This window comes from Macadamia integrifolia, chromosome 10 (assembly GCF_013358625.1).
Source record: "Macadamia integrifolia cultivar HAES 741 chromosome 10, SCU_Mint_v3, whole genome shotgun sequence".
NCBI lineage: Eukaryota > Viridiplantae > Streptophyta > Magnoliopsida > Proteales > Proteaceae > Macadamia > Macadamia integrifolia.
This window is the reverse complement of record NC_056566.1, coordinates 13,080,100-13,104,749: the sequence shown is the minus strand read 5'-3', so window position 1 is coordinate 13,104,749 and position 24,650 is coordinate 13,080,100. Positions and strand designations below refer to the sequence as shown.

Sequence of the window (24,650 nt, the reverse complement as noted above, 5' to 3'; positions counted from 1 at the left end):
ATAGCATTTACTTTTTTTATTGACTCTAAGTAAGCTTCAATATTCTCTTTATTCATGTTCATCACTTCAAACTGTGCATAGTGGGATTTGATCTTAGCCTCCTTGATTTCAATTCACTGCCAACTAATGGAAAAACGTGGGCTTGATCGAATCCTAGCCGCCGAGATTACTGAAAACCTTAAATACTTCCCATTTTTAAGGTAAGATCGAATGCTTTTATATGTGAAGTATATTAAAAAACTCTTTTTTTTTTGTGTTTTTTTTTTGGTAAAGTTCTTTTTTTTTTTTTTTTTTTTTTTGGTGTGTTTAACTCATTATCATTTATGTACATATAAGGACGGTATACCGTTGCTTCTCTGGAAACCCATATCTATCTTCGTGAAGTGACGAACTGTTGCCGGTGATGAACACAAAGTGACAAGTCGATACCTGTTGCAAAGTCAAAAAAGAAGAAGACTGAGAGAGATAATAGCAGTTGTAAATGGTTTCAGGTATTGGGCGATTTAGAGCTCCGCATACACGTTTTGGATAAGTTTCCAACTCTAAATATATAGGAGTTGATAGAGCCATCATTGGAGACTACAACGGCTCAATTCAATAACGTGGAGTCACCCTTTCCCTGAAAGTCTCTATTCCGTTTACGTCTCTTTGAGATCTTTTGGGATTAGGATGATGCCACTTTTCCACATCACTAACAATTGGTGCTATCAATGGCACACATGTAAGTAAATACCATATAGAGGAAGAAAGTTAGTGATAACCTAGAATGTGGTGTTTGTATATTCATTCGACATGAAATTCACATTTGTTTATTATGGTTGGGAGGGAAGTGCGACCAATTGTTCGGTCTCTAATTCAACATAAGCAAATCCACGTTTGAGATGTCCTCTTATTCCCCCAAGTGAATATAACATCTTAAATTGTGAGAGAGCAAAAGAATGCAGGCAGTTCAAGCCTATGTAGCTAGAGTAGTAACATACATCACTAAGCAAAGAACCCTATATTTGACTTCGGCCTACTTGGACGATTTCACTATTAGTACTGATAATGATTAGGTCGAAATCAGCACTAAAGAAGTAATTCAGATGAAAGAGTTGGAGGCAGCTCCGGCCAAACTGGATGACTTGAAGGCCAATGTCCAAGATCTGCTCGAAGAAGCCAATATGCTACACCAATAAAGAAAGGCTCAAGAAATTTGACTTCACCCGTACTATGTGGCGTGATTTATCAGACCTAGTGTAGATTCAATTGGGTTTTACTGACTGCTAATTCTTTTGAATACTTTGAATCATGTGAGAGATTTTAATTTTTTTTAACTAATTCTAAATTTGATGATTCGAAATATTATCTTCATTTTGTAAAATTTTTGTTAATTAGAGAATTATCTCTCTTCCAAATTGTCACCTAATTGACCAATAGACACTCATTAATTTATAATTAGCCTAATTTTTCTTCACCCAAAAAGAGAAATCTTACCACTTTTGGTGATTAGATAGGACTCCTAGAATAATGGCAACGATATTTCAAATTTTGTAAAATAAAGGAGATTTATTGTCAGGATCACAAGGTGGGGAAAAACTCTACTCAAAAGTAAATGAAAAGTCCTCTTCTTACCACCACTACTACCCCTCACATCCCCCACCCCAACCAAAAAAAAATCCTCCACATTCATATGTTTTTTGCTCATAATACCGCCAGTTCTGAAATAATTCTATAATTTGTGGCCGGCCTAGAAAAATAATATTGGGCAATAAACTTGGCTTTATATCCAAAGTGACCAGATCCTTCCGTGATTTCAATGTCACACCTTCTATGTTGATTAGAGAATACAATAAACTCTCAATGCTCTACTCCATGCGCCTATCAATAGCTCCTACCAAAAAAAAAAAAAACCTATCAATAACTACTAGTATGGGCAACTTGTTCTTTCTCATCAACTATATGTATAATAAAGAAAAATAAGGAAAAAGTAATGCTACCTCTTAGTATGTGTCTACGTTTAGACATAGTGGATGCAAAAAGACTGCATTGTTCCCTGTTGAAGATATTCATGCATACCCTCCCACTGGCTAAGCTGGCTGATGCATACCTATGCCAAGAGGTAACAGTCTTGTGACACCCAAGATACGACAAGTGAACCGAACCCACCTAAGAGATCATTGAGGGGTATTCACTAAGATATTGCTTAGTACCAGAGAGTTTGGACGATCGGTAAGAATGAGCAAACCTCAGTCCCACATCACCTAGCTAGGTATAGATAGTTGCGCTAATTGATAACATTTAGCCTTCTTAAGATGATATAACGCGTTTTAAAACTTTGAGACCCATGACCAAAAAATATCATTCCAAGGTTAATGAGATTATGATAAACTAATTCAAAAGCTTCCAATTATCTAGAATTTTAATTTGGATTTCTCAACATTATTATTTGTATTCCCTATAACTTAGTTGATTTTAAGGAGCTAAACTGAAAAGAGCGCAGATATTACAAGCTTCTAAGCATGTGGCCTCACGATTAGGGGTGAAGCAAGCCCAGCGTGGGTTGGATAAATGATAAATACTGAACCAAATGGACCCTAAATCCAGCCGGCCAGCCCAACTCATTAATTGGTTCAAATTAGTTGTGGCTGAGTTTGGTTTTCCGGGTCCTCAGTTTGAAGGGGACTCCAACACTACGCTAAAAATGGTTTTTTAACTTGTTATTACTACCAATGACATTTGATTTTTGTAATTATATGTCATTTTTATAAGTAAAACTCAAATGGGGTTGAAATTATATGGATGAAAAAACCTCACATATAATTGGAAAATCAGGTTTTGACTCGGTTTTATGGTTTGGCCCTCTCTCCCCACAAGGAACACCAAATATACTAGAGCATGTCCAAAAAGAGTAATGAATTTGAACTTCTCTAAAGGTATTGAAATTGTTATACTGCATTACTACCCATGTAATAAAATGTAATTGTGTTTTGACTTTTGAGGGACATATACATATTTTTATTAAAAAAAATCAATAATAAACATGATTTCCCCTGATTGGGGGTTCAATTCGCGCTAATCACCAGGTTTTGAGTAGGATAAGTTGAGATGAAAAACCTAGTTTTCCAATTACTTTACATTGTAAAATAAATCACTCAAATTTCAAGATTACAAAGAGGCCATGTATAAGATAGGATCCAGATCCTCTCCAGCGCATCTAGAGCATATTCAACAGAAAAAGGGTAAGAGTAGGAATGTCAATTAGTCAGGCTCGGTCGGGCCTAACCAAGCTTGACCAATTTCGAGCATGCATCATGAATGCATGTTTAGCCAACGAGCTTAGCTTTGGTGGACATGGTATGGCTTATAATAAGGTCGATTAATCTCAAGCTATAATCAACTGCCATAAATGGGCCTTAACTGGACCTTAGTCGGGTTTAACCCTAAATGGGTATTGACTGGGCTCTAGATGGGCATTCCCTAATTGGAAGAGGGAAACTAGGGAAAGGGCCGGGGATTAGGTTAGACCGTTAGGGTTTTTCTATTTGAGGGGCCTTTTGACTTGGGTAGGGGGTTTTTACAATTTTAAACATTTAATCATTAGTGTAAATGGTTTGGGCTTATGGGGTAGGAACTTCCCATAAGTAAGGGGTCAGGCTCAATTGGGTAAATAAGTAGGGCTCGGTTGGGCCCATAATCGGCCTGCTCGACCTAGCGTACGTCGATTCACACCCCTACATCGTGAATGCCAGACTAGTAAACATGTCGGGCTCAAACCTGCGACATTTATTAAATGGATGGGTTGGGCCTAGCTTTAAATGGTTGGGCTCAATCTAGGTTTGTGGCCTATGCCCTGAATTGATACCCCAAGTTAAAGGTGTGAATAAAAATGTAGAAATTACAACCGAACCGTAGTGTGAATAGGTATAAATTTTAGAGTCGATTTGGTTTTGGTTTTCTGTTTGGCTCCTTATTAGATTTCATATCTAAGTTTATGTCTTATTTTAGGTGTTTTAACCAACTTTTTACATCTTCGACAATTAAAATATATATATATATATATATATATTATTCATATTCCACCAACGTATTTTTTTTTCAAACATTAAAAATAATAGAATTTATCGTTCACCTTGATTAAAATAATAAAAATTAATACAATTTTACTTAATTTTTTATTCAGTTCAAAAATAGGTAATTTGATTCGATTTAATGATTTTAGTCATAAAACAAAACTAAACCATATAAAAAAAAAAATCCAACCTTTAAACCAAAATCAAGCTATTTTAAATGGGGGATTTGAATCTCCGTAAAAGATTGATACACTTGATAAGAATGGTTCATGAATATAAAGAATGTCCTTAAATAAAAAGAAGAAAATATTGAATTTAGGACTGAAATTTGATGTGTTACTAATCCAAGGGTCAGCACACTTACTAATATTCCACATGACAGAATAAATGGTTGCAACATATTTGTAATAAGATCTTTTTTTTTTTGGCTAAAATAGGGAATGGCAGGTGGGAAAACAACTCCAAGCATTTCGCACCCTCAAATTTAATTAGTTTCGCAACTAAAACCCACTTTCATCGCTCTTCGTGTTCTTCGCACCCAACATGCAACGCTGGCAACACACCAGACACCCGTCCCTTTCTCTCTCTAAATCCATGTCACCCAATCACTTTCTCTTTCTAGTTTCTTTCTCGATTCTCTTCTCACCCTTCTCTGCCTCTCCCAGAAATGTCCACATCGACCACCCCACCTTCTCCTCTCGCGCCGGACATCTGACGATTACACATCGCCGGATTCTGACGCATATCCTCCTCCTGCACCACCACCACCACCACCACCACAATGGGCCGCTCCCGGTCTGACTACGATTCAGAAGCCGAACTCGACTGGCCCTTTGGTAAGGTCGACGGCGTAGATCGGGATGACCTTAGGGAGACTGCTTACGAGATTTTCTTCACGACGTGCCGGTCCTCCCCGGGTTTCGGAGGAAGGAATGCGCTGACGTACTACCCCACGGCGCAGGACACCTTGGAAGGAGGAGGAGGAGGAGGAGGAGGGGGTGGCGGGGGAGGGTTTACGACAAGGATAAACGGGGGAGGCTTGGTGGGTATGAGCAGGCTAAAGAGAGCCCTTGGGTTGAAGACGATAAAGCGAATGTCGCTAAGGAGGACGGTATCATCAGGCGGGTCGACAAACTCGTCATCGCCGAGAGGAGTCAACTCGGCTAATCCATTATTAACGTTGCCACCACCGTCGAAGGTGAGGCGGCCCATGACGTCGGCGGAGATCATGAGGCAACAGATGAGGGTGTCGGAGGAGAGCGATAATCGGATTAGGAAAACGCTCATGAGGACCCTGGTTGGCCAGGTATATCTAATTTCCTTCCTATATATAGGATCCCACCGTTTTTTCTCTAGCTTTTTATTTATTACAATAGTAACAGAGGAAATTTTTATTTTTTTTGGCAACTGAGAGTCCTGGGGAACAAGGGAACAAGGGAACAAGAGAACTTCCTACAACCTAAGTAGAAGAAAATTTTCATCCCCATGCAAGGGGTGTGGGACCCACCTCTGATGTGAAGAAACCCCAATAGGCCAGGCCCATGAAAGCCCATTAAGCAGGTCACAAAAGGCACAGTAGTGGTGCTTGTTTTCAATTTCTTTCTTAGATCAATTAGAATTAATGAAGAAGCCATTGTGTTGTGTTTCTTGAATTCAAACAGATAAGTAGACGAGCAGAGACGATAATTCTCCCTCTTGAGCTCTTGCGGCATCTAAAACCATCAGAATTCAATAACTCCCACGAGTACAGCCTTTGGCAGAAGAGGCAGTTCAAGGTCCTAGAAGCAGGGCTCCTCCTATATCCTTCAATCCCACTAGAAAGATCAAACTCCTTTGCAATGCGTCTCAGGGATATCATCAGAGCAAGCGAAACCAAGACCGTCGACACCGGCAAGAATTCTGATACAATGAGAACTATTTCCATTTGTGTGGTCTCATTAGCATGGAGAAATGCTAATGGATCACCCAATGATGTTTGCCATTGGGCTGATGGCTTCCCTCTCAACATCCACCTATACCTCACTCTTCTCCAATCCATCTTTGACCTCAAAGATGAGACCCTTGTCCTCGACGAGATAGATGAGTTGTTAGAGCTCATGAAGAAGACATGGTCTACTCTAGGAATCAATAAGCTTATCCACAATGTGTGCTTCACTTGGGTCCTATTTCATCAATATGTTGCTACTGCAGAAGTTGAGCAAGACCTATTAAGTGCTTCTCTAGCAATGTTGGCTGAAGTGGCCAATGATGCCAAGAGGCCTGATCGCGATGCTATATATGTTAAGATTTTGTCGTCAGTATTGACATCCATGCAAAGATGGGCAAAGAACAAGCTATTGGATTATCATGAGAATTTTCATAAGTGTGGAATTGGGTTGATGGAGAATGTTCTGCCTCTATCACTGTCAGCTACAAGGATTTTGGAAGAAGACACTGCATCTTTAGCGATGGAGCCATCAGGGAATCGGGCGGATTATTACATAAGATCATCTATGAGGAATGCATTTGCCAAAGTCTGTAATTAACCTAAGCATTCATTGATTAGCTTGCTTTGTTATTTCTGTTACAATGTCTAGATTATGTCTAATTTCTTTGTGTTGTGATCAAAAGATTTTGGAAAATGGAAAAGCCAATAGCATGGCTGCTGAAGTGGTAGAAGAGGCAAGTGAAGCTCTCCTTCAATTGGCTCAAGAAACAGAGGACTTAGCAATGATGGAGAAAGAGACCTTTAGTCCCATACTAAAGAAATGGCACCCCATTGCAGCCGGAGTTGCGGCAGTGAGCCTCCACAATTGCTACGGAACCGTGTTGAAACAGTACTTGTCCAGGGTATCTGTGCTCACCAATGAGACCATTCTGGTGTTGCAGAGAGCTGGAAAGCTAGAAAAGATTCTGGTTCAAATGGTGGTTGAAGACTCTGTAGATTGTGAAGATGGAGGCAAAGCCATTGTAAGGGAAATGCATCCCTATGAAGTTGACTCCATCATCTTGAGCCTTTTAAAAACATGGATCGATGAAAGGTTGAACAGAGGGAAGGAGTGTGTTCAAAGAGCTAAAGAAACTGAGGTGAGTGTTCCTATATATGAGATTTTGGAAACTTTACATTAGTTGAGTTGGGTTTTGTGAGTAGTTAGTGAAAATTTAAAATCAATTTCTTCTTGGGTTGTGATTTCTTTCTTTCAGACATGGAATCCCAAATCCAAATCAGAGCCATATGCACAGTCTGCCCTGGACCTAATGAAATTGGCCAAGGAAACTGTGGATGATTTCTTTGATATTCCAATTGAAAATTCTGATGATCTATTACACGATCTCTCCAATGGCTTAGAACTTGTCTTCCGAGACTACACTGCTTTTGTTGCATCATGTGGTAAGCCCAATACATTCTCTGGTGTTTAGTTGAGAAAGGTACAATATTAGAAGAGTTGCTTATAACTGTTTTAACTGTTTTATATCTTGTTCAGGATCAAAGCAAGCCTATATCCCTACCCTTCCCCCTCTAACCAGATGCAACAGAAGCTCAAAATTACATAATATATTGAGGAAAGCAACTCCTTGCAGAGCTGGGGCAATGGAGTATTCGGAGCCATTAGGATCTATAGATGGTGATCATCCTCGTCCCTCCACAAGCCGTGGGACACAACGCCTCTATATCAGGCTCAACACCCTTCACTACCTTTTCTCCCACATCCACTCCTTGGACAAGACCCTCTCTCTTGCTCCTCGTGCAATGTCCCACAACCGCCGCTACTCCACCTCTTCTTCACACTTTGACCTCACTCGCGCCTCCATCCAAACAGCCACTCAACATGTCTCAGAGGTGGCTGCCTACCGTCTCATCTTCCTAGATTCTAATCCTGTCTTCTATGATAGTCTCTATGTGGGTGACGTTGCGAATGCTCGTATACCCCCTGCATTGCGCATACTCAAGCAGAATTTGACACTCTTGGCGGCAATTCTCACCGATCGGGCACAGCCATTGGCAATTAAAGAAGTGATGAAGGCCTCCTTTGAAGCCTTCCTCATGATACTGCTTGCCGGGGGAAGTTCTCGGGTATTCTCCAAGTTGGATCATGAGATGATTGTGGAGGATTTTGAGAGCCTTAAGCGCATATTCTGCACCTATGGTGAGGGAATATTGGCAGAGGATGTGGTGGAGAAGGAGTCAGATACATTGGAGGGAGTGGTTGCATTGATGAATCAATCAACAGAGCAATTGGTTGAAGACTTCAGCATTGTGGCTTGTGAAGCAAGTGGGTTAGGGATGGTGGTTGCAGGGCAGAAGTTGCCAATGCCCCCAACCACAGGAAGGTGGCACAGAGCAGACCCAAATACAATCTTGAGAGTATTGTGCCATAGGAATGACAGCACGGCTAATCGATTCCTGAAGAGGACATTTCAGTTGGCAAGAAGGAGATGAAGCTCTCCTGTTTTTATACTATAGGTTTCCATCCTTTCCTTCCTCCCATGTTCCAAAGAAGAAAACCAGAACAAGAGAGAGTAGAGGGAGATTCATTTTTATTTCTAAACTAGTCAGCTATTCTCAAATGAGTTTGAGACTTTGGTATCAAGATTTCTTGTTGGGGACCTAGAAACCTTTGTACAATTATTTTCCTTTCTTTTAGATTTGAGTGTTCATACACATCAAACTTTGTTTCACTTTTACAGAACTGATGAAGGCAAGAAAATGGAATGCACTTCTTGATCACTGTGGGTGCCAAGGTAACAATTCTACATGGCAACTCTACAATTTTAAAACATGACATGTAATAGATAACTGCAGCACACTGATACTTCACATATCTCATCATAGGCTTTAATTCTTTTTTTATCTTTACTTTTAGCCCACTTTTATTTCTCCTAACAAGTAAAATAAATGAAAATCAATGAAACTTACCTCTTGTAGCAAGATTTACTAATCTTCTGAATAAAATAAAATAAAAATCACAAATTTGTGAAAATCTTTTCTATTACACTCTGATTTTTATCTCCAAACTGTTATCAACAGTAATAGAATTTGCTAGAAGTGATAATTAGTAATAGAATTTGCAAGTTTAGTTTTCAGTTTTTTCTTGTATTTTTCCTGTTTTAAATCCTAGTTTTGTAATGCATAAGAGGTAAAAAAAAAAAAAATTAACTCCTATTATTTGGGGAAAATTTTAGTGAAGAGAGGAATTTAATAGAAAATATCACAGGAAGGACAATGTCTTTAGTTGGTTTGTGAAAGCATTATCCAAAGATCAATTATTTTTTAAATGGGTTCTAATTCTATGGAGTTTCTAGCATAAATGTAATGTAGGGATGACAATGGTGAGCTAGGGTTACAAGCTTTCTTCATCTTGTTTCTCTATTTACGAAGATTTAAAAGGGAAACATAAAGATTTAATTTTCAAAATTAATCCTTTTGTAAAACTTAAAATTTCCCACAGGTTTCAGCGACCCTTTAGAGGCATCCCACAACTTGAACCATAGAATACAAGACATCAATCCTAAATAGACTAGATGCTTGATATGCAATATTTTAAATTGATCAAAGTTTTGGAATTTTAATCATGAGGATCATTTTCTGCTATTTTAATGACTAGAAAAAAAAAATTGCAAAAAATCAATAAACATTCATGACGAATTCTAAAATAATTTTCCAATTCAAATTGGCCAACTCAACTCGATCAGATTTCTGCAACTATATCTATTAGGATATAAAATGTGGCCATAATGTGGCCAAAAATTTTCATTTTCTTTTCTTTTGTAGCTTCCCTCTCAGTGTTAAATTAAAGCGGCCGAACTATTTGACCAAAGGAACAACATACACTTTATGAAGAAACCTAATCTATTCCTTTCACCAACAAAGACTAATGTGGTAAGCTTGCACGAGGCTTACTATATACAACCGTTAGTCTTGTCTATCATCATTTTCTTTTCATATTGTTAGATTTCTTCGTCATACATCCAATTGATTAATGCTGAGAATATATAGATATTATAATCAAGCCCACCAAACACACACACACACATATATATATATATACAGACTTACCTCGCAACAAATAAAATATTTCATTTACCAATAAAAAAAAATATTAAAATCAAACACACCACCCATATACATAGACATTCATATTAATTAAGGTGTGTCAAATGAAATACAATAATTTAATATGTAATCACTTTCCATCATGGCTTCAAGTATCGATCTGGGATCGGCCATATTGGATCGGTATCGGCTGAGATTGATCCCTGATCTGATATCGATCCGGATAACCATCGTTTCAAGGGTAAAATAGGAAAAAAAATATTTTTTATAAAAATCAGGGGTAAAATAGATCAATACTCACCAATCCCATTCGATCCAGATCAGTATCAGCAGAGACCGATACCAATACCGTCTCCTAAATCCTTGTTTTCCATTGTTTAACTTAAGAGACTTATTCCAACCATAATCAATAACCAATCCAATTTTAGAAAACAAAACAACGACTATGCTAACCCATCTAAAAAGGAAAACTTAAAATATGGATTCTAATAATGAGTAAAACTTCATCTTTCTCTATTATTAATGTTTAAGAACTCATAATTGGACAAGGGCTTGGTTTCCCTCGTTTCCAATTCAAATCAAATCAAATCAAAATTGACCAAAATCAGTTGGAACATTAGAAATTAAAATCGAGAATAAGAAGCAAAGATTTCTACAAGTATGTGATTAGAGATTTTGATCAGACTTGTATTTCATTGATTTTCTGCTATTTTATTAATTACAAGAAGGAAGAAATAACCAGAAAAAAAAAATCTACAATAAATTGTAAAAATTGACATTAATCATACTTAGAGTCAACCGATTCAGATTCAAATCGACCAATTCAACCCGATCCAATTTCTGAAACCATATATAAAATGTGGCCATAAAATTTCAACTGAGACTTCTATAAAAATTTTTGTTTTTTCATAGTTTCCCTCTCACTGTCAAATTAAAGCCTCTAGATGACTTCTGCCAAACTATTTGACCAAAGGAAACAACACCCACTTTATGAAGAAACCTAATCCATTCCTTTAAACAACAAAAACAATTGATTCAATATAAATGTGGTAAGCTTCCATGAGGCCTCTAGTCCATTGTATCCAACCCATTTCTGTAAGAAAAGACATATTGAGTCGTGTAGAGTTGTGATTGGTTTATGATCTTGATTGGAAGATAACTTCCTTTGGTATGATCCAAAACGAGATATGTGTGAACACGTGTCTTCTCTTAAATGAATCCAACTCAACAAGTAATTCATGTGTTCTTGAGGGACCCATTAGGGCTTCTTCTTCATTTTGTTTTTATAGGTTTTGTAATGTTTCTATCAACCTAGCTTTGTCTCTCTTTATTGCTTATTGTCTCATCTACAAGGGCTTGTCAATATCATAACCAATTCAATTTTGTATACAAGGCATTCACATTTCTATCTATAGACATGTTTCCAATATGGTCGTTATCTAAGGCTTAGACCAATATGAATGGTTCTCTAAAATCAAATTCTTGGATTTATATCTCACCCCTAATTGTTTATGGTCATTGCTATTCTTTGGTCGGGATTGAGTTACTATTGTTAGAGTTTCACGTGGAAGCAACTGATCTTATATTGGATGTAAGTAGACAGATGTGAAGACTTGTAAAGAATTGGGTAACGTCTTCTTAATAGTTAGCTTTCAATAGTGAGTTCAACCCGAATCCCAACAATTGATCCCATGTGAGTTAATTGGTGACGTGCTAGTTAGCTCTAGCTTAGGTGGATTATCACTTTTAGGTCTTTCGTAAGAACTGGGTTGCATTAGGTTCATGACATGTTGATGTGAGTTTGGTTCTAAAAGGCTCACATCTAACAATCCTTGTCTCAAAAACAAATCAAGCCACTTGGCAGGTCAGGTCGGAAATTCCTTCTTCTATGACAATGATATTTTGTTTTCATATGAAATGTATATATATATATATATATATTGTTACACCATGGGCGTGGGCGAAGTACAGTCATCAAGTAATTGTCAATGTTTACCTCCCTTTGCCTCCCTACAGTATAGAGTCGACAACACTTATATACTATTCTCCGATACCCTCCTAATGTCATTTAAAAGACTCCATCAAAGGAATTCTCTTTTGATCATCGCTGAAGGAAAATCATCTCCTAAAAAAATTGTTAGGGGATTAAAATATACTCTGAAGGACTCAATCCAATTTTACTCATTCATCAAGTTATTCTCATGGGCAAGGGATCGGCACACTGCCACCGTCTTGGTATGTACATGCCCCCCACAACTTTTTTTTTTGGTGGGGCGGTGGGTGAGGGAGGGGGGGGGAATAACCAAAAAAATCAATTTGCACCCGGCGCACTGCACCTTCCCTGCCCAGATGTTCGCCTTTCTATGTCAAGGAATGGTGACCCGCCGAAGGCTAGAGCGTTTGAGAAGGTTCAAAAACACTTAGTGGCAGTAAAAACAAGGAGAGACCGAGTGTGTGGTGGTACGAGGAGGAGACACTGAGAGAGGGTCATTCCCTATTCTTATATAGGAACAAGTGGCAAGTTTTAAGTGCCTCTGGCCTATAGTGTTGGTCCAGAGTCCCAAACCCAATACAGTGCAGGACTCCAATGTATCCACGTATATGTGCTTTGGCCCATTATGATAAGACATTGCATCATAGGAGAATCATATTCTCCACAAAAATAAATTTAATTTTTTAATAGAAAAATAAAAATAAATTCAACTAAAGTATACAGATTTATAGATAAGGAGGCCGTTTCACTTCGTTCATGGTAAATGAAGAATCCCTAATAATTTATGAGTTGAGATATTTTAAAATGTTTCAAAAAAAAAAAATTCTGAAATGGGTATTAAAAACTATGAAAAATGTATTATCAATTTCATATAGTAGAGAGATGTAAAATTATCAATGAGGTAGCTTAATGATAAAAATGCCCTCAATCCATCACCGCTCAAGTCAATTGATTGTGAGTTCGAGTCTTGACATACCCATTATCCAAGTACTAACAAATTCTAAGATTTTGTACTTCTTTTAACATTGTTTGATGCAAGAAATTCTTCCACCAACTGTAATTCACCCGAAAGAATAACTCTTCAAATGTCCCATTAAAAACTTATTTTACAACAGTAGTAAAGAGAGATTATTTTTCTTTAAAAAGAACAAATAAAAAAAGAGAGAGATATAATTTTAGAGGTGAGAAAATAAACATCTGGAATTGCATTTTTTTGGAATATCTGATATCAACATGTGAGATATCCTCTACATCTACTTTTTTTCCCTCTTTAGTTTGGAAACAAGTGGAATATCTGATACGTAATTAATTCAGAGGTTGAAAAGAGTCTCTTTGAGCTCATATCTTTCCCCAACTTTATAAAAAGCCTTATAGGCTCACATGATCTTCAACCAAACACCAACTCCTTCCTCTCTATACCAATATGACCACAAGGATAGCAGAGGATGGGTTGGGAGATGGTAGCAGGGAGGATTACACACAAGATGGAACTGTAGATCTCAAGGGTCACCCAATCCTAAGATCAAAAGGAGGGAGATGGAAGGCTTGTTCTTTCATTGTAGGTAAGAGGACCATGTTTTAAAGGAATTCTATAATCTTTCCTTTTCCTTTGTTCCATGAAATGATACATCATCATCTTCTTTAAAGCTTCTTTTTACTCATCTGTGGGATGTGTTTTTGATAGGATATGAGGTGTTTGAGAGGATGGCATACTATGGAATTGCATCAAATCTAGTGTTATATTTGACAAAGAAGCTTCATCAAGGGACAGTTTCATCTTCAAATAATGTGACCAATTGGGTTGGGACAGTGTGGATGACACCCATTTTAGGAGCTTACATCGCCGACACCTATCTCGGCCGATACTGGACATTTGTCATCTCATCAGGCATCTACCTTGTGGTAACACTTTTAAGAATACCCATATCCATGCCTGCTTACTCAGTAACACATAATCACAGACAATAGAGAGATAGAGACACAGGAACAAACTACTATACTATGTGATATGTATTAGAAGAAAAGGAGTTAAGTATATCAGATACAATAGAGACACCAAGCATTTTTGAACACGTATGTTTTTATCACCAAACAACAGAAACCACACGTACTTTTGATATTTTCTATTGTCTTTCTCTATTCCTTGAGTGATTTTTAGGGTAATCGTTGGACCAAGTCCCATCATCATTCATTTGTAATGGTAAACTTGTTTGATCAGAAGAAGGCATCCGGGCCAGGATTTCCCTTCCTCGTCTTAAAATGTTATGGAAAAAGGCTGGATACACTGCTGGGGTGTTCATCTTGTGTCATTTTTTCTCCTTTCCCTTTCGGAAAAATGTCTATACCCTCCCCATTCTGCCTTATACCCACATGGGTGAGAGCCACTACTCATTGAGAATCTCCAACCCATGGCCCTTCTCTAACGACAAGTCAAATGGGGTGAAAATTCCCGATTAGGGGCTCTCACCCATGTGGGAGGCCCTTCGTGGGGTGAGGATCCAGACCCATTGAAACATGGTCAATACTTTAGATGTGAGATTGACACAAGAAGTGAGTATTCCTATCAAATAGCTGAAGTGTTGATCATGTTCATACACATTATGTATGAATTTTTTTTTACCAAAAATAAAATTTACCCTGGTCTAGATTAAAGAAAAACATAAAATACTTATGTGGTAGGTTAGGTGAAGTTAAAATTTTGCTGAATGTCGATTTAATTGTTTTTTTTTTTTTGGCACAAATTATTTACGGATTATCGATTTTAGGATATGATCAAAACGTATGAATATCACTTTCTTTTTCAACTATTATTTCTCAAAAAATAAATAAATAAATAAAAACAATAATGGATTCAGTGAAATTTAACTATCTTTAAGAGATATTTTCTATCGCAACACATCACAGTATTAGCTTAGCATATATTTATATATTTTTTTTTTGCTAACGATAAATTTCCAAGCCTTTGGTTTGATTAGTCCCGCGGGTCCATACTGACCCCACAACCGCATGGACCAGATCATATCGAGGTTTAATAAGAACCATTCAACTTTCACTGAAAGCAGTGAAGAACACTAAACACTTCCTGTGTCAGTGGCCCAAGGTATGTCTAGTGGGAGTCTAACTTAGGACGTCCGGATTAACTTAGCATATTTGTTGTAGAAAGAAACTCTACAATTAGATATCAACAAATGGAAATTTTCAAAAATAAAAGAAAAATAAAAATTCTAAGGAAAACTATTATTAATCAAATTAAGCTAGATATTAACCAAAATTATCCTTTTCATTTGTATTAAAAACTTATTTACCAAGAAAATTCAATTTTTAACTTGTGAACTGAAATAACAGAAACTTCTGAGAAGGGTTGTGCCTACTGAGCTTTTTTGCCTATACATCACAGGGGATGTGCCTTCTGACCCTAGCAGTGTCACTACCAGCATTGAGGCAAGTGGGTGTCTTCTATTGCGCATTATACTTAATTGCAGTCGGAGCTGGTGGAACCAAACCCAACATCTCAACCATGGGAGCAGACCAATTTGATGAATTTGAGCCCAGGGAAAAGGTCCAAAAGCTATCCTTCTTCAACTGGTGGATGTTCAGTATCTTCTTTGGGACCCTCATGGCCAATATATTCCTTGTATACTTACAAGACAATGTGGGTTGGTCTATTGGCTATGCCATTCCCACAGTTGGGCTTGCAATTTCAGTCGTGGTGTTCTTGGTGGGTACTCCCTTCTACAGGCATAAGGTAATTTCAGGAAGTCCCTTCACTAGGATGGCTAGGGTACTAGTGGCTTCCATGAGGAAAAGAAAGTTACCTGTCCCAGATGATCCCAAAGATCTTCATGAATTGAGCTTGGATGAGTACGCTACAACTTCCAAGGTTAGGATTGACTACACACCTTCATTGAGGTCAGTTTTTTTTTTCTCCATTTAATTTGGTTGTTAACCATATAGCTATTAGCATTCCTATTCGGCATGTGTAGCAAGTGTTTGATCTCATTTTAATCCAAGAAGTATTGTTGATTCTTCCCCAATATCGATCATCTCACTTGCAAGAAAGTGGGGTGGGGGTTGGCGGGGGTGGGAGCCCCTGACCGGAATTTATGGAAGTTGTTTATTTTTTTGTACTTTCATGGATTAATGTTTCTCTACATTGTAGTGTCAAAACACTATATATATAGGGATGGTGTTAACTTATAAAGAGGTGAGGATTAGGGTTTTGTGATTTTTTCATCAGAATAGTGGATGCGCAAGTTTTTCACTTGGCCATGGATATAGCCCATCTTGGGTGAGCCACGTAAATCTTTGTGTTGTGTGTGTGTCCGATTCTCTTTCATTTTTTATTTTCCCAATCCTTGTTCTAGCTGCTTTGTTAATTCCTAACAGTAAGTACTTACTAGTATATCTGTATTGTATTGCCTGTAGAAACCTTGATAAAGCTGCAGTAAAAAGTGGTCCTAGCACTCCATGGATGCTATGTACAGTTACTGAAGTTGAAGAAACCAAACAAATGATCAGAATGATCCCCATTTTGATTTCTACATTTATTCCAAGCACAATGCTAGCACAGGTGCAAACACTGTTTATCAAACAAGGCACCACCTTAGACCGGAGCATGGGGCCTCACTTTGATATCCCTCCGGCATGTCTTACCGCATTTGTGACGCTTTCGATGTTGATCAGCATCATAATCTATGACCGGTACTTCGTGCCATTGGCCCGGCGATACACAGGGAATCTAAGAGGGATTACATTGTTGCAGAGAATGGGAGCTGGCCTTATAATGCATGTAATTGTCATGGTCACAGCATCCCTAGTTGAGAGAAAGAGACTAGATGTTGCAAGGGATAGTAGCATTTCAGGTGGAACTCAAACAGTCCCTCTTACTATCTTCATACTACTCCCTCAGTTTGCTTTGATGGGGGTGGCTGATACCTTTGTTGAAGTAGCCAAGATTGAATTCTTCTATGACCAAGCACCAGAGGGCATGAAGAGCCTTGGGACTTCCTATTACACTAGTAGTATGGGAATTGGAAACTTCCTTAATAGTTTTCTTCTTCAAAGTGTGTCTGATATCACTAAGAAGAATGGTAAGAAAGGATGGATATCAGATAATTTAAATGAGTCTCACTTAGACTATTTCTATGGATTTTATGCTGCATTGAGCCTTGTCAACTTCCTCTTCTTTCTAATGGTGACCAAGTTCTATGTCTACAATGCTGATGCCCTCGGCTTGGAGGTTTTTCCAGACAAGGCTAAAACACAAGATGATGAAGGTTTAAAAGGATGTGATTAGCTTATCAAATTTCTTGTAATCTGTTCTGCTACATAAATGGAATTTAGAAGCCTGCCTTAGAATTTTTTTATTACTTCCCTCTTCACTTGTTTTTCCTTGGATATTTGGACTTGAATCTGAAAGTTTTCTTCTCTTCTTCATTGAGATTACAAAGAAGCTAGCCATTGAAAATTGGGAAGACAATTAACTGGAATCGATCGGATTATCCAAAATTCAAAGAAAAAAAAAATCATAGATAGGGAGGGGAAGTAGATAACAGCCAAGAGGCTCAAACTTGAGACATCTGTTGAGTGGAAGAACCACAACTCACCAATTGTGCTAGCCAGTTGTTAAAATTTGAATTCATTGACAACATAAGAAAATCATGATACTTTGTTTTCATGGCCATTCACATTGTTATTTAGGGCAAAGTTTGTTTTCATGGCCCCGTTCGATAAGCTTATCCAAACAGCCCAGCATTTTTAAGCCATGGCTTCCCAAAGCAGACCAACTACAAATATCAAGACTTCTTTTTTGCATGCATAAAATTGTGGATGATCACTCAATTATTTCAAAAAATGGAATTATGAATTAATTAGGCTGTCAAATGGATAATTAGCTTATCTTCAAGGCGCCGTCTAATTGCAAAGAAACTAAAGAGAATAGAAGTGAAATTAGATCAAATTCAAAATTAAAAAAGAAAATTTTATAATCATTACTTGACAAGAATATGTAACTAATTCTAAATCTGATTGTTAAATTTGAAAGAAAAATAGAGATTGCATATGAAAAATAAAATTACTATTCATGATAAGACTACAATCACGATTACAAAAATTTTCTTCTCTAAACCAATTTCACATCCCTTCCCTTCATTTCCTTTTACTTACAACCCCACAGAGCCCGGGAAAAGAAAAAATGGAAGACACCACCTACAAGTGTATGTGAACTTGACATAATAACTGATCATCAGAATTATTGCCAACATCAAATTTATCTTCTGTGGGGGCCCTTACTTTGTAGTTAAATGCAGTAATTTACCTAAGCCACTGGCTCCTCTTGCCGAGAGACTGCAAATGTTGATAAGTTGTCTTCTCTAACCACACTTCCATTGATTGTTTCAGATGTATCAGCTCTGTAAACATAGTACTTGGTCACCACCACAAAGAAGATGAAATTTAGTATGTTTAGTACTGAAAAGAATGCATAGTAGTAGTCTAAGTGAGAAGCATTGAGATCATTTCTAATCCATCCTTCATGTCCATCACCCTTGGTAATCTTAGACACTGTTGAAAGGAGGAAACTGCTAAGGAAATTGCCTATCCCTAGACTTGTCATGGAATAAGAAGTCCCCAAACTCTTCATGCTCTCTGGTGCCTGATCATAGAAGAATTCAATCTTTGCCACCTCCAAAAATGCATCAGCTGTTCCCATAAGAATGAACTGGGGGAGTAAAGTGAATATGGACAGTGGAACTGTCCCTCCACTTGCTACCAATCCATGTTGTTTGGCCACTCTTAGTCTCCTCCTCTCAGTTATAGATGCAATTAGCATTATGAAGACATGGATGCTCATGCCAATCCCCATTCGTTGAAGAAGCGTAATCCCCCTCGGATTTTTAGTCCATCTTCTCATTAATTTAACGAAGAATCGATCGTAAATCACAACAGAAACAAGCATTGATATCGTGACGAATGCGGTTAAGCTTGCAGGTGGAATAGAGAAGTTCCCTATTTTTCTATCAAGGGTTGTACCTTGCTTGATAAAAAGGGTATTGATTTGAGCAACCATTATGCTAGGCACAAAGGTTGAGATCAAAATGGGGATCATACACAGCATCTGCTTCGTCTCCTCCACTTGGGTAACGGAGCACAACTTCCATGGAGAGTTTGAAGCTGTTCTCACAGAGGCCTTGTTTAGGAACCTGCATGGTACATGTAAAGTGATTTCATTACAAGGGAACCAACTAAGAAGGCAGTGCGAAGTCTAGATCTTTTCTCACATGGGATTCCACCGTTAATGGGCTATAATCCGAATAATACCCACGTGGGGAGCTAATCCAGACTCGGCAATGCTAGTATTGGAAATACAATTATAGAAAATCTTAATACCAACCTTAAGGTATTTGTGGAATCAATCCTATACTTTCCCTTAGATGCATATTCCTGTAAATCAAGCTCATAAAGTTGTTTAGGATCAGAAGGAATGGGTATTCTCCAATTCCTAAAGGCAGCCATAATGACCTTGGCCATTCTAGTGAAAGGACTTCCAGTGGGCAACCTGTGCCTATAGAAGGTTGTACCAGCAAGAAAGATCAACACAGATATTGCAAGCCCCATTGTTGGGATCCCATAACCAAGAGTCCAACCCACATTGTCTTGAATGTACACTAGGAAAGTATTGGCAAAGAGTGTCCCAAAGAAGATGCTAAAAAACCACCAATTGAAGAAGGAGAGCTTATGGGTCTTCTCTTTCGGGTCGAAAATGTCGAATTGATCCGCACCGATTGTGGAGATGTTGGGCTTGGTTCCACCTGTCCCAATTGCTAATATGTACAGTGCAGAGTAGAATACACCCAATTGTAGTGGTGAAGCCTTTTTGCATAAATGTGTATCTACTTGGTGGCATGGAGGGGGTCTCAGGGCTGGTAGTGAAACAGTCAAAGTAAGCAAACACATACCCTGCAGTCAAAAGTCAAAGGTCAAAGATGTTAACTCTCAGTAAAGATTCTTACCCAACCCCAACTGCCCCAGTTTAGTTTGGCGGCCCATTAATTAAGTTGTACTGTCGAAGGTCATATGTGGGCCCGAGCCCACTGACCTCTATCACAGCCTAGCCCAAACAATAGAAGACATAGAATGTGGGAAAAAAAACCGTGTCCTTTAGTGTGGTGCCAGCTCTCAAACACAAAAGAGAGGCGAAATGACTGCCCCTCCCTTGGTGATGCTCTTGTGCGCACTTTGATTGACCCCACATTGACACTAGCCACAATATCATACAGAGAACCCTCTCCCATAGAATATATCATGGGAAAATGAACTTTAAGATTGTAGTGTACATTAACATTCTCTAAGTCCCTCTCTTTTTGCATGATAGAGGGGCAGATATATCATTTCATAAAGGATAGTGAAGAGATGGACTCAAGCAGGTGTGTTAGTGTATGCTACGCTCTCAAACAGAAAACTCAATCACATATTTTATATATGATTGGGATCATTAACTTTTCACGTGGCCATTACGCTAACGTAGGGACCAACCAAGGAGGCACACAAGTATCCAACAAGCGGGTTAGGTGGTCTTCTTGTCATCTCATGTGTCTTGGCGTAAGAGCACACGACTAGATAGTGCTCGTTATCCATTTTATATATGAAGGAAGGTTCCCTCCAATGTCTCTGTGCAGTTTCAGACATTAAAGGAGGTATAATACAAAATTTTTTATCAAATAGAGGGGTATTAATGACATTTTACAGAGACTACTGCAGTAATATGATTGATCCTGGAGACGTGGGAAACTTAAACCCTTTGTCTACTGCAGTAATAGAGGGGTATTTATGACATTTTCTGATCCCATAGATAAGTGAAGACCTTCATTAAAAATAAACGAATAAATAAAAATGAATTTCTCGGGTTTGGTAAAACAAAAAAGACAAAATATTCAAACTTGTGGAAGATTGGTATGACTGGTCCAACCGCTTAGTTTGACAGTTGATCATTCAAACCCAGATACTGTATAGTATCTCTCATTTCTATGGATTCCCAACACTTTTAAGGCCACCTCTCATCAACCTTATCAACCTTTCTAGAAGAATTAGACCATCTTAAATAACTGCCATGTGAGTACCAATGGTAGGTCTCTTTCCATGAGGTGGGTGGTATCCATACTCATCAACCGGAATTAAATGATGGTGATGGTTTAAAATTAAACCCTAATACCGGTCTAATCGGGTTCAAAAGAACCAATCCAATTCTGATAATTTGGTCTGGTCTGAACGAGAGGTGGAAGAATGTACCGAGAGATATATGGCAGAAGCACCAACGAAGGTCCAGTACCGGCCGAGATAGGCATCGGCGATGTAGGCGCCGAGGATCGGAGTTATCCATATGGTACCGGTCCAGTTGGTGACATTGTTGGAGGAGGAGACGGTTCCTTGGTGAAGCTTCTTTGTTAAGTAGACCACCAGATTAGATGATATTCCATAGTAGGCCATCCTCTCAAACACCTCATAGACTTCAAGCCCCACAAAAAAATCAAAACAATCCAAAATTAATAACTAAACTAAAGAAAAATATCACTCAAAATCTAAAGTTGGAAGGCTTAAACTAAAAAAGTAAGCTTAGTCTGTAGAGAGTTAAAATCATATATAGAAGAATATATTTGGATAGCCTATGGCCCTTACTAAGGTTGTGTTTGGCATGTTTTCATAGAATAGATTATGTGTAAATATATTGTTTATGCATATAAAACAAGAAAATGTTTTAATAGGGTTTCATAATAAATTTAGACCTAGAAATTATTATGAAAATGCATAACAAACAGAGCCTAAGATAACCCATAATCTGTCAGACAAGAGAGAAGGAGAGAGAGGGGGGGAAATAAATGTCATAAATATCTAATAAAGTTGACAGGTAACTAATAGGTAGTGATGGTGTGACTGTGACATAAATCAAATATTTCAGGAAATAAAAGTTGGGATTGGGTGATAAGTGTAAGACCTGTGTACACACTTCAAATAATCTCATAATCTTAATTAATGAGCATTTAATCATATTTTTAGTATGTGATGTCAAGGAATTGAATGATGAGTTGATGACAAATTAATCATATTTTATTCTTAATTTGATAAGATTATTGATAGGGAGAAAGAATTCTCCGTGTCTCGTGTTTTCTACGCCAAACAGAGTTGGGTGAGAAAAGACCTTACTATCTGTGCATGGAATATTTCATATCCAACTATATTTGGGCGTAAAAGTCACGGGCGGACAGAGTTCCTTTCCCTTGATAATAATAATAATAATAATAATAATAATAATAATAATAATAATAATAATGTGAAGACTCAAGAGTAGGAAAACCCAGAAATGACCAATGATAATACTGAGATTTGAAAGTTTGTCTTAGAAAAAAAGATGGGAAGTTTGGAACTTTGGTTGGAGCTTCACTTTCTTAGATAGTGACAGTTGAAGACTCTGCAACACTAGTCAAACCCCTTTCCTTCTCTTTTTCCTTGCAAACAAACAGTAGTGACTCAACCTAGTGGGAAGTCTTTTGGGGTGAAACTTGTTCTAACCAGTCTTGTCTCTCTTGATCCTCCCTGTAAGATTTTCAGGGTACACCCACCATACAAGGACACAAAAGAATCCATTCCAGCTACTGCAACTTCCACACCAACTAGCTAGCTCTACTGCAAATAGTCTGGATTTGGGGTTTTCCCAGGATATATCAATAGTGCTTTGATGGAAGCACAGAAAACTAAGATACATAAGAAAATTAAGCTTATAGCAAGAAAAAAATGGGTTCTGTGAGAGTGGTGAGTGCCTCAAAAAAGTTAGAGAGAGAGAGAGATACCAACAATAAAGGAACAGGCAGTCCATCCACCTCTCTTGGATCTAAGGACAGGGTTTCCTCTAAGATCCACAGTTCCATCCTCAGTGAACTGATCACCACGCCCTTCTTCCTCAGCCATAGCTTTTGGTGATGATAACTGAAGTAGTAATAAAGCCTTACTTAACGCTTGCTAGCTCTGCCCATGAGACCATGACTAATCCTCCTCCCCCACTCTTATTTATAGCCCCTGGGCTTTTCCTTAATTTTCTCTTCAAGGGCATTTCCGAGAATTAATGATTCTAAAACGGCGTGAAGGATCCTCTTCCAGTCTTCCTCGTTAAATTCTCCAGAAACACGTTTTCTGGGGTCCCAAACGCCCTAGTCTATTGTGGTCCAAATGAAGCCGGATAAACATTGGCCTAGCCAATCAATCATGATAAAAGATTCTATATATCTTGTAACCACACTTGGCAAGGGCGGTTGATACCAATACAATAGCCCAGATCTGGTACAACTAATAAAACATTAAATCAGTGAAAATGCATTTAAATCAGATCTGGGCCATTATATTGGTATCAATACACGTGTCACCGCCTGAAGGTGGTATTGCACGGAATTGTACGAGATGGAATTGCAGACGATTTGAATAAGCGGTTCTAAAAAAAGTAGAAGTCAAAGCGGCATAGCCTTCTTAGAAAGAAAAAAATTAGCAGTCGGAAGTAGCACAGCCCATACAACTAAGGATTGTACATTGATGTGTATTTATTTTTATGAAAGAAAAAATGCTTATGCTGAAGATACTTGCGTGCATCTTTTCATTGACTACATTTGTTGATGTGTACTTACGTCTACATATAACCTTTTTTTTCCCTATTTTTATTTTGAGATGGTATGTTACGCTAAAGGATGAGCATGGGAGTCATTGCATGTCACTTGTATCTATCGCGCAAGGGTCTCTGGTGGATAAAAAAAAATTATCCATTTTATTTAGATATAACATTTATAATTATTTTATTAAAATAATAATAATAATAATAATAATAATAATAATAATAATATATTTAAACAAAGAAAAGCGGTTGTCAAGGCCACAGGTAGTTGTGGAGTTGGGTCAACTCTTGGACTGAACTGACCCACAACATCTTCTTCTTCAAAAATCGAAATGATTTTATCTTGAAATTAATGGTATTTTTATTCTTCATCTTTAAGACTTAATAAGAGAGAATAAATAAATCTGAAAGGATCCAAACTTTGCCGACCTGGGGTGCCACAACCTTTCCATCCTTCTATTATTATTATTATTATTTTTTTTTTATGTGAACGTCCTACTAATTTTATGAGTTATAAAAAAAAATGCTTAGAATGCCTTTCTTTTTATTTTATTTTTTTATTATTTTTTTAATAACGATAAAAAATGCATGATTCCAAGCACACACGAGAGTAGTAATCTATTATTGGAGAATAATTTTTTTTTTTTTCAATAAAGATTGAAGAATAATATTTCATGAACCTATTTACTGGAGCTGCTATGAATCTCAATTACCACTAAACATAAGTAATTTGGGGGGAGGTTCTTTTATGGTTCTCATGGAAGTCAATGTTTATCTAACTCGCGTGTGTAGAGATATACATGTGTATCTGGGGGATTAGTCGGACCAAAGGTCTAGATAACCTCATTAGTGAAAAAAAAAAAGTAATAGACGGTTGTTTTACATACTTACTTTATTTAATACAAAGTATCTTTCACAAGA

General features: G+C 37.7%; 3 protein-coding genes across 3 annotated transcripts; 2 read left to right on the top strand and 1 right to left on the bottom strand.

The window, feature by feature from the left end:
• Window positions 1-4,448: 4,448 nt before the first annotated feature.
• Window positions 4,449-8,760, top strand: LOC122090838 (protein unc-13 homolog). Its single transcript, XM_042660564.1, has 5 exons — window positions 4,449-5,358; window positions 5,714-6,565; window positions 6,663-7,118; window positions 7,236-7,422; window positions 7,517-8,760. Exons 1-5 carry the CDS (start codon window positions 4,834-4,836, stop codon window positions 8,470-8,472), a joined length of 2,976 nt encoding a protein of 991 aa, XP_042516498.1. The 5' UTR covers window positions 4,449-4,833; the 3' UTR covers window positions 8,473-8,760.
• A 4,685-nt stretch (window positions 8,761-13,445) lies between these two features.
• Window positions 13,446-17,445, top strand: LOC122090839 (protein NRT1/ PTR FAMILY 5.2-like). Its single transcript, XM_042660565.1, has 4 exons — window positions 13,446-13,641; window positions 13,764-13,981; window positions 15,477-15,988; window positions 16,505-17,445. The coding sequence occupies exons 1-4, from the start codon at window positions 13,503-13,505 to the stop codon at window positions 17,373-17,375; spliced, it is 1,740 nt and encodes a 579-aa protein (XP_042516499.1). The 5' UTR covers window positions 13,446-13,502; the 3' UTR covers window positions 17,376-17,445.
• A 727-nt stretch (window positions 17,446-18,172) lies between these two features.
• On the bottom strand, window positions 18,173-23,105 carry LOC122091077 (protein NRT1/ PTR FAMILY 5.2-like). The gene is made up of 4 exons (XM_042660904.1): window positions 22,921-23,105; window positions 21,365-21,582; window positions 19,470-20,035; window positions 18,173-19,278 (listed from the first exon to the last, which is right to left on the bottom strand). Exons 1-4 carry the CDS (start codon window positions 23,036-23,038, stop codon window positions 18,396-18,398), a joined length of 1,785 nt encoding a protein of 594 aa, XP_042516838.1. The 5' UTR covers window positions 23,039-23,105; the 3' UTR covers window positions 18,173-18,395.
• Between the last annotated feature and the right edge of the window lie 1,545 nt (window positions 23,106-24,650).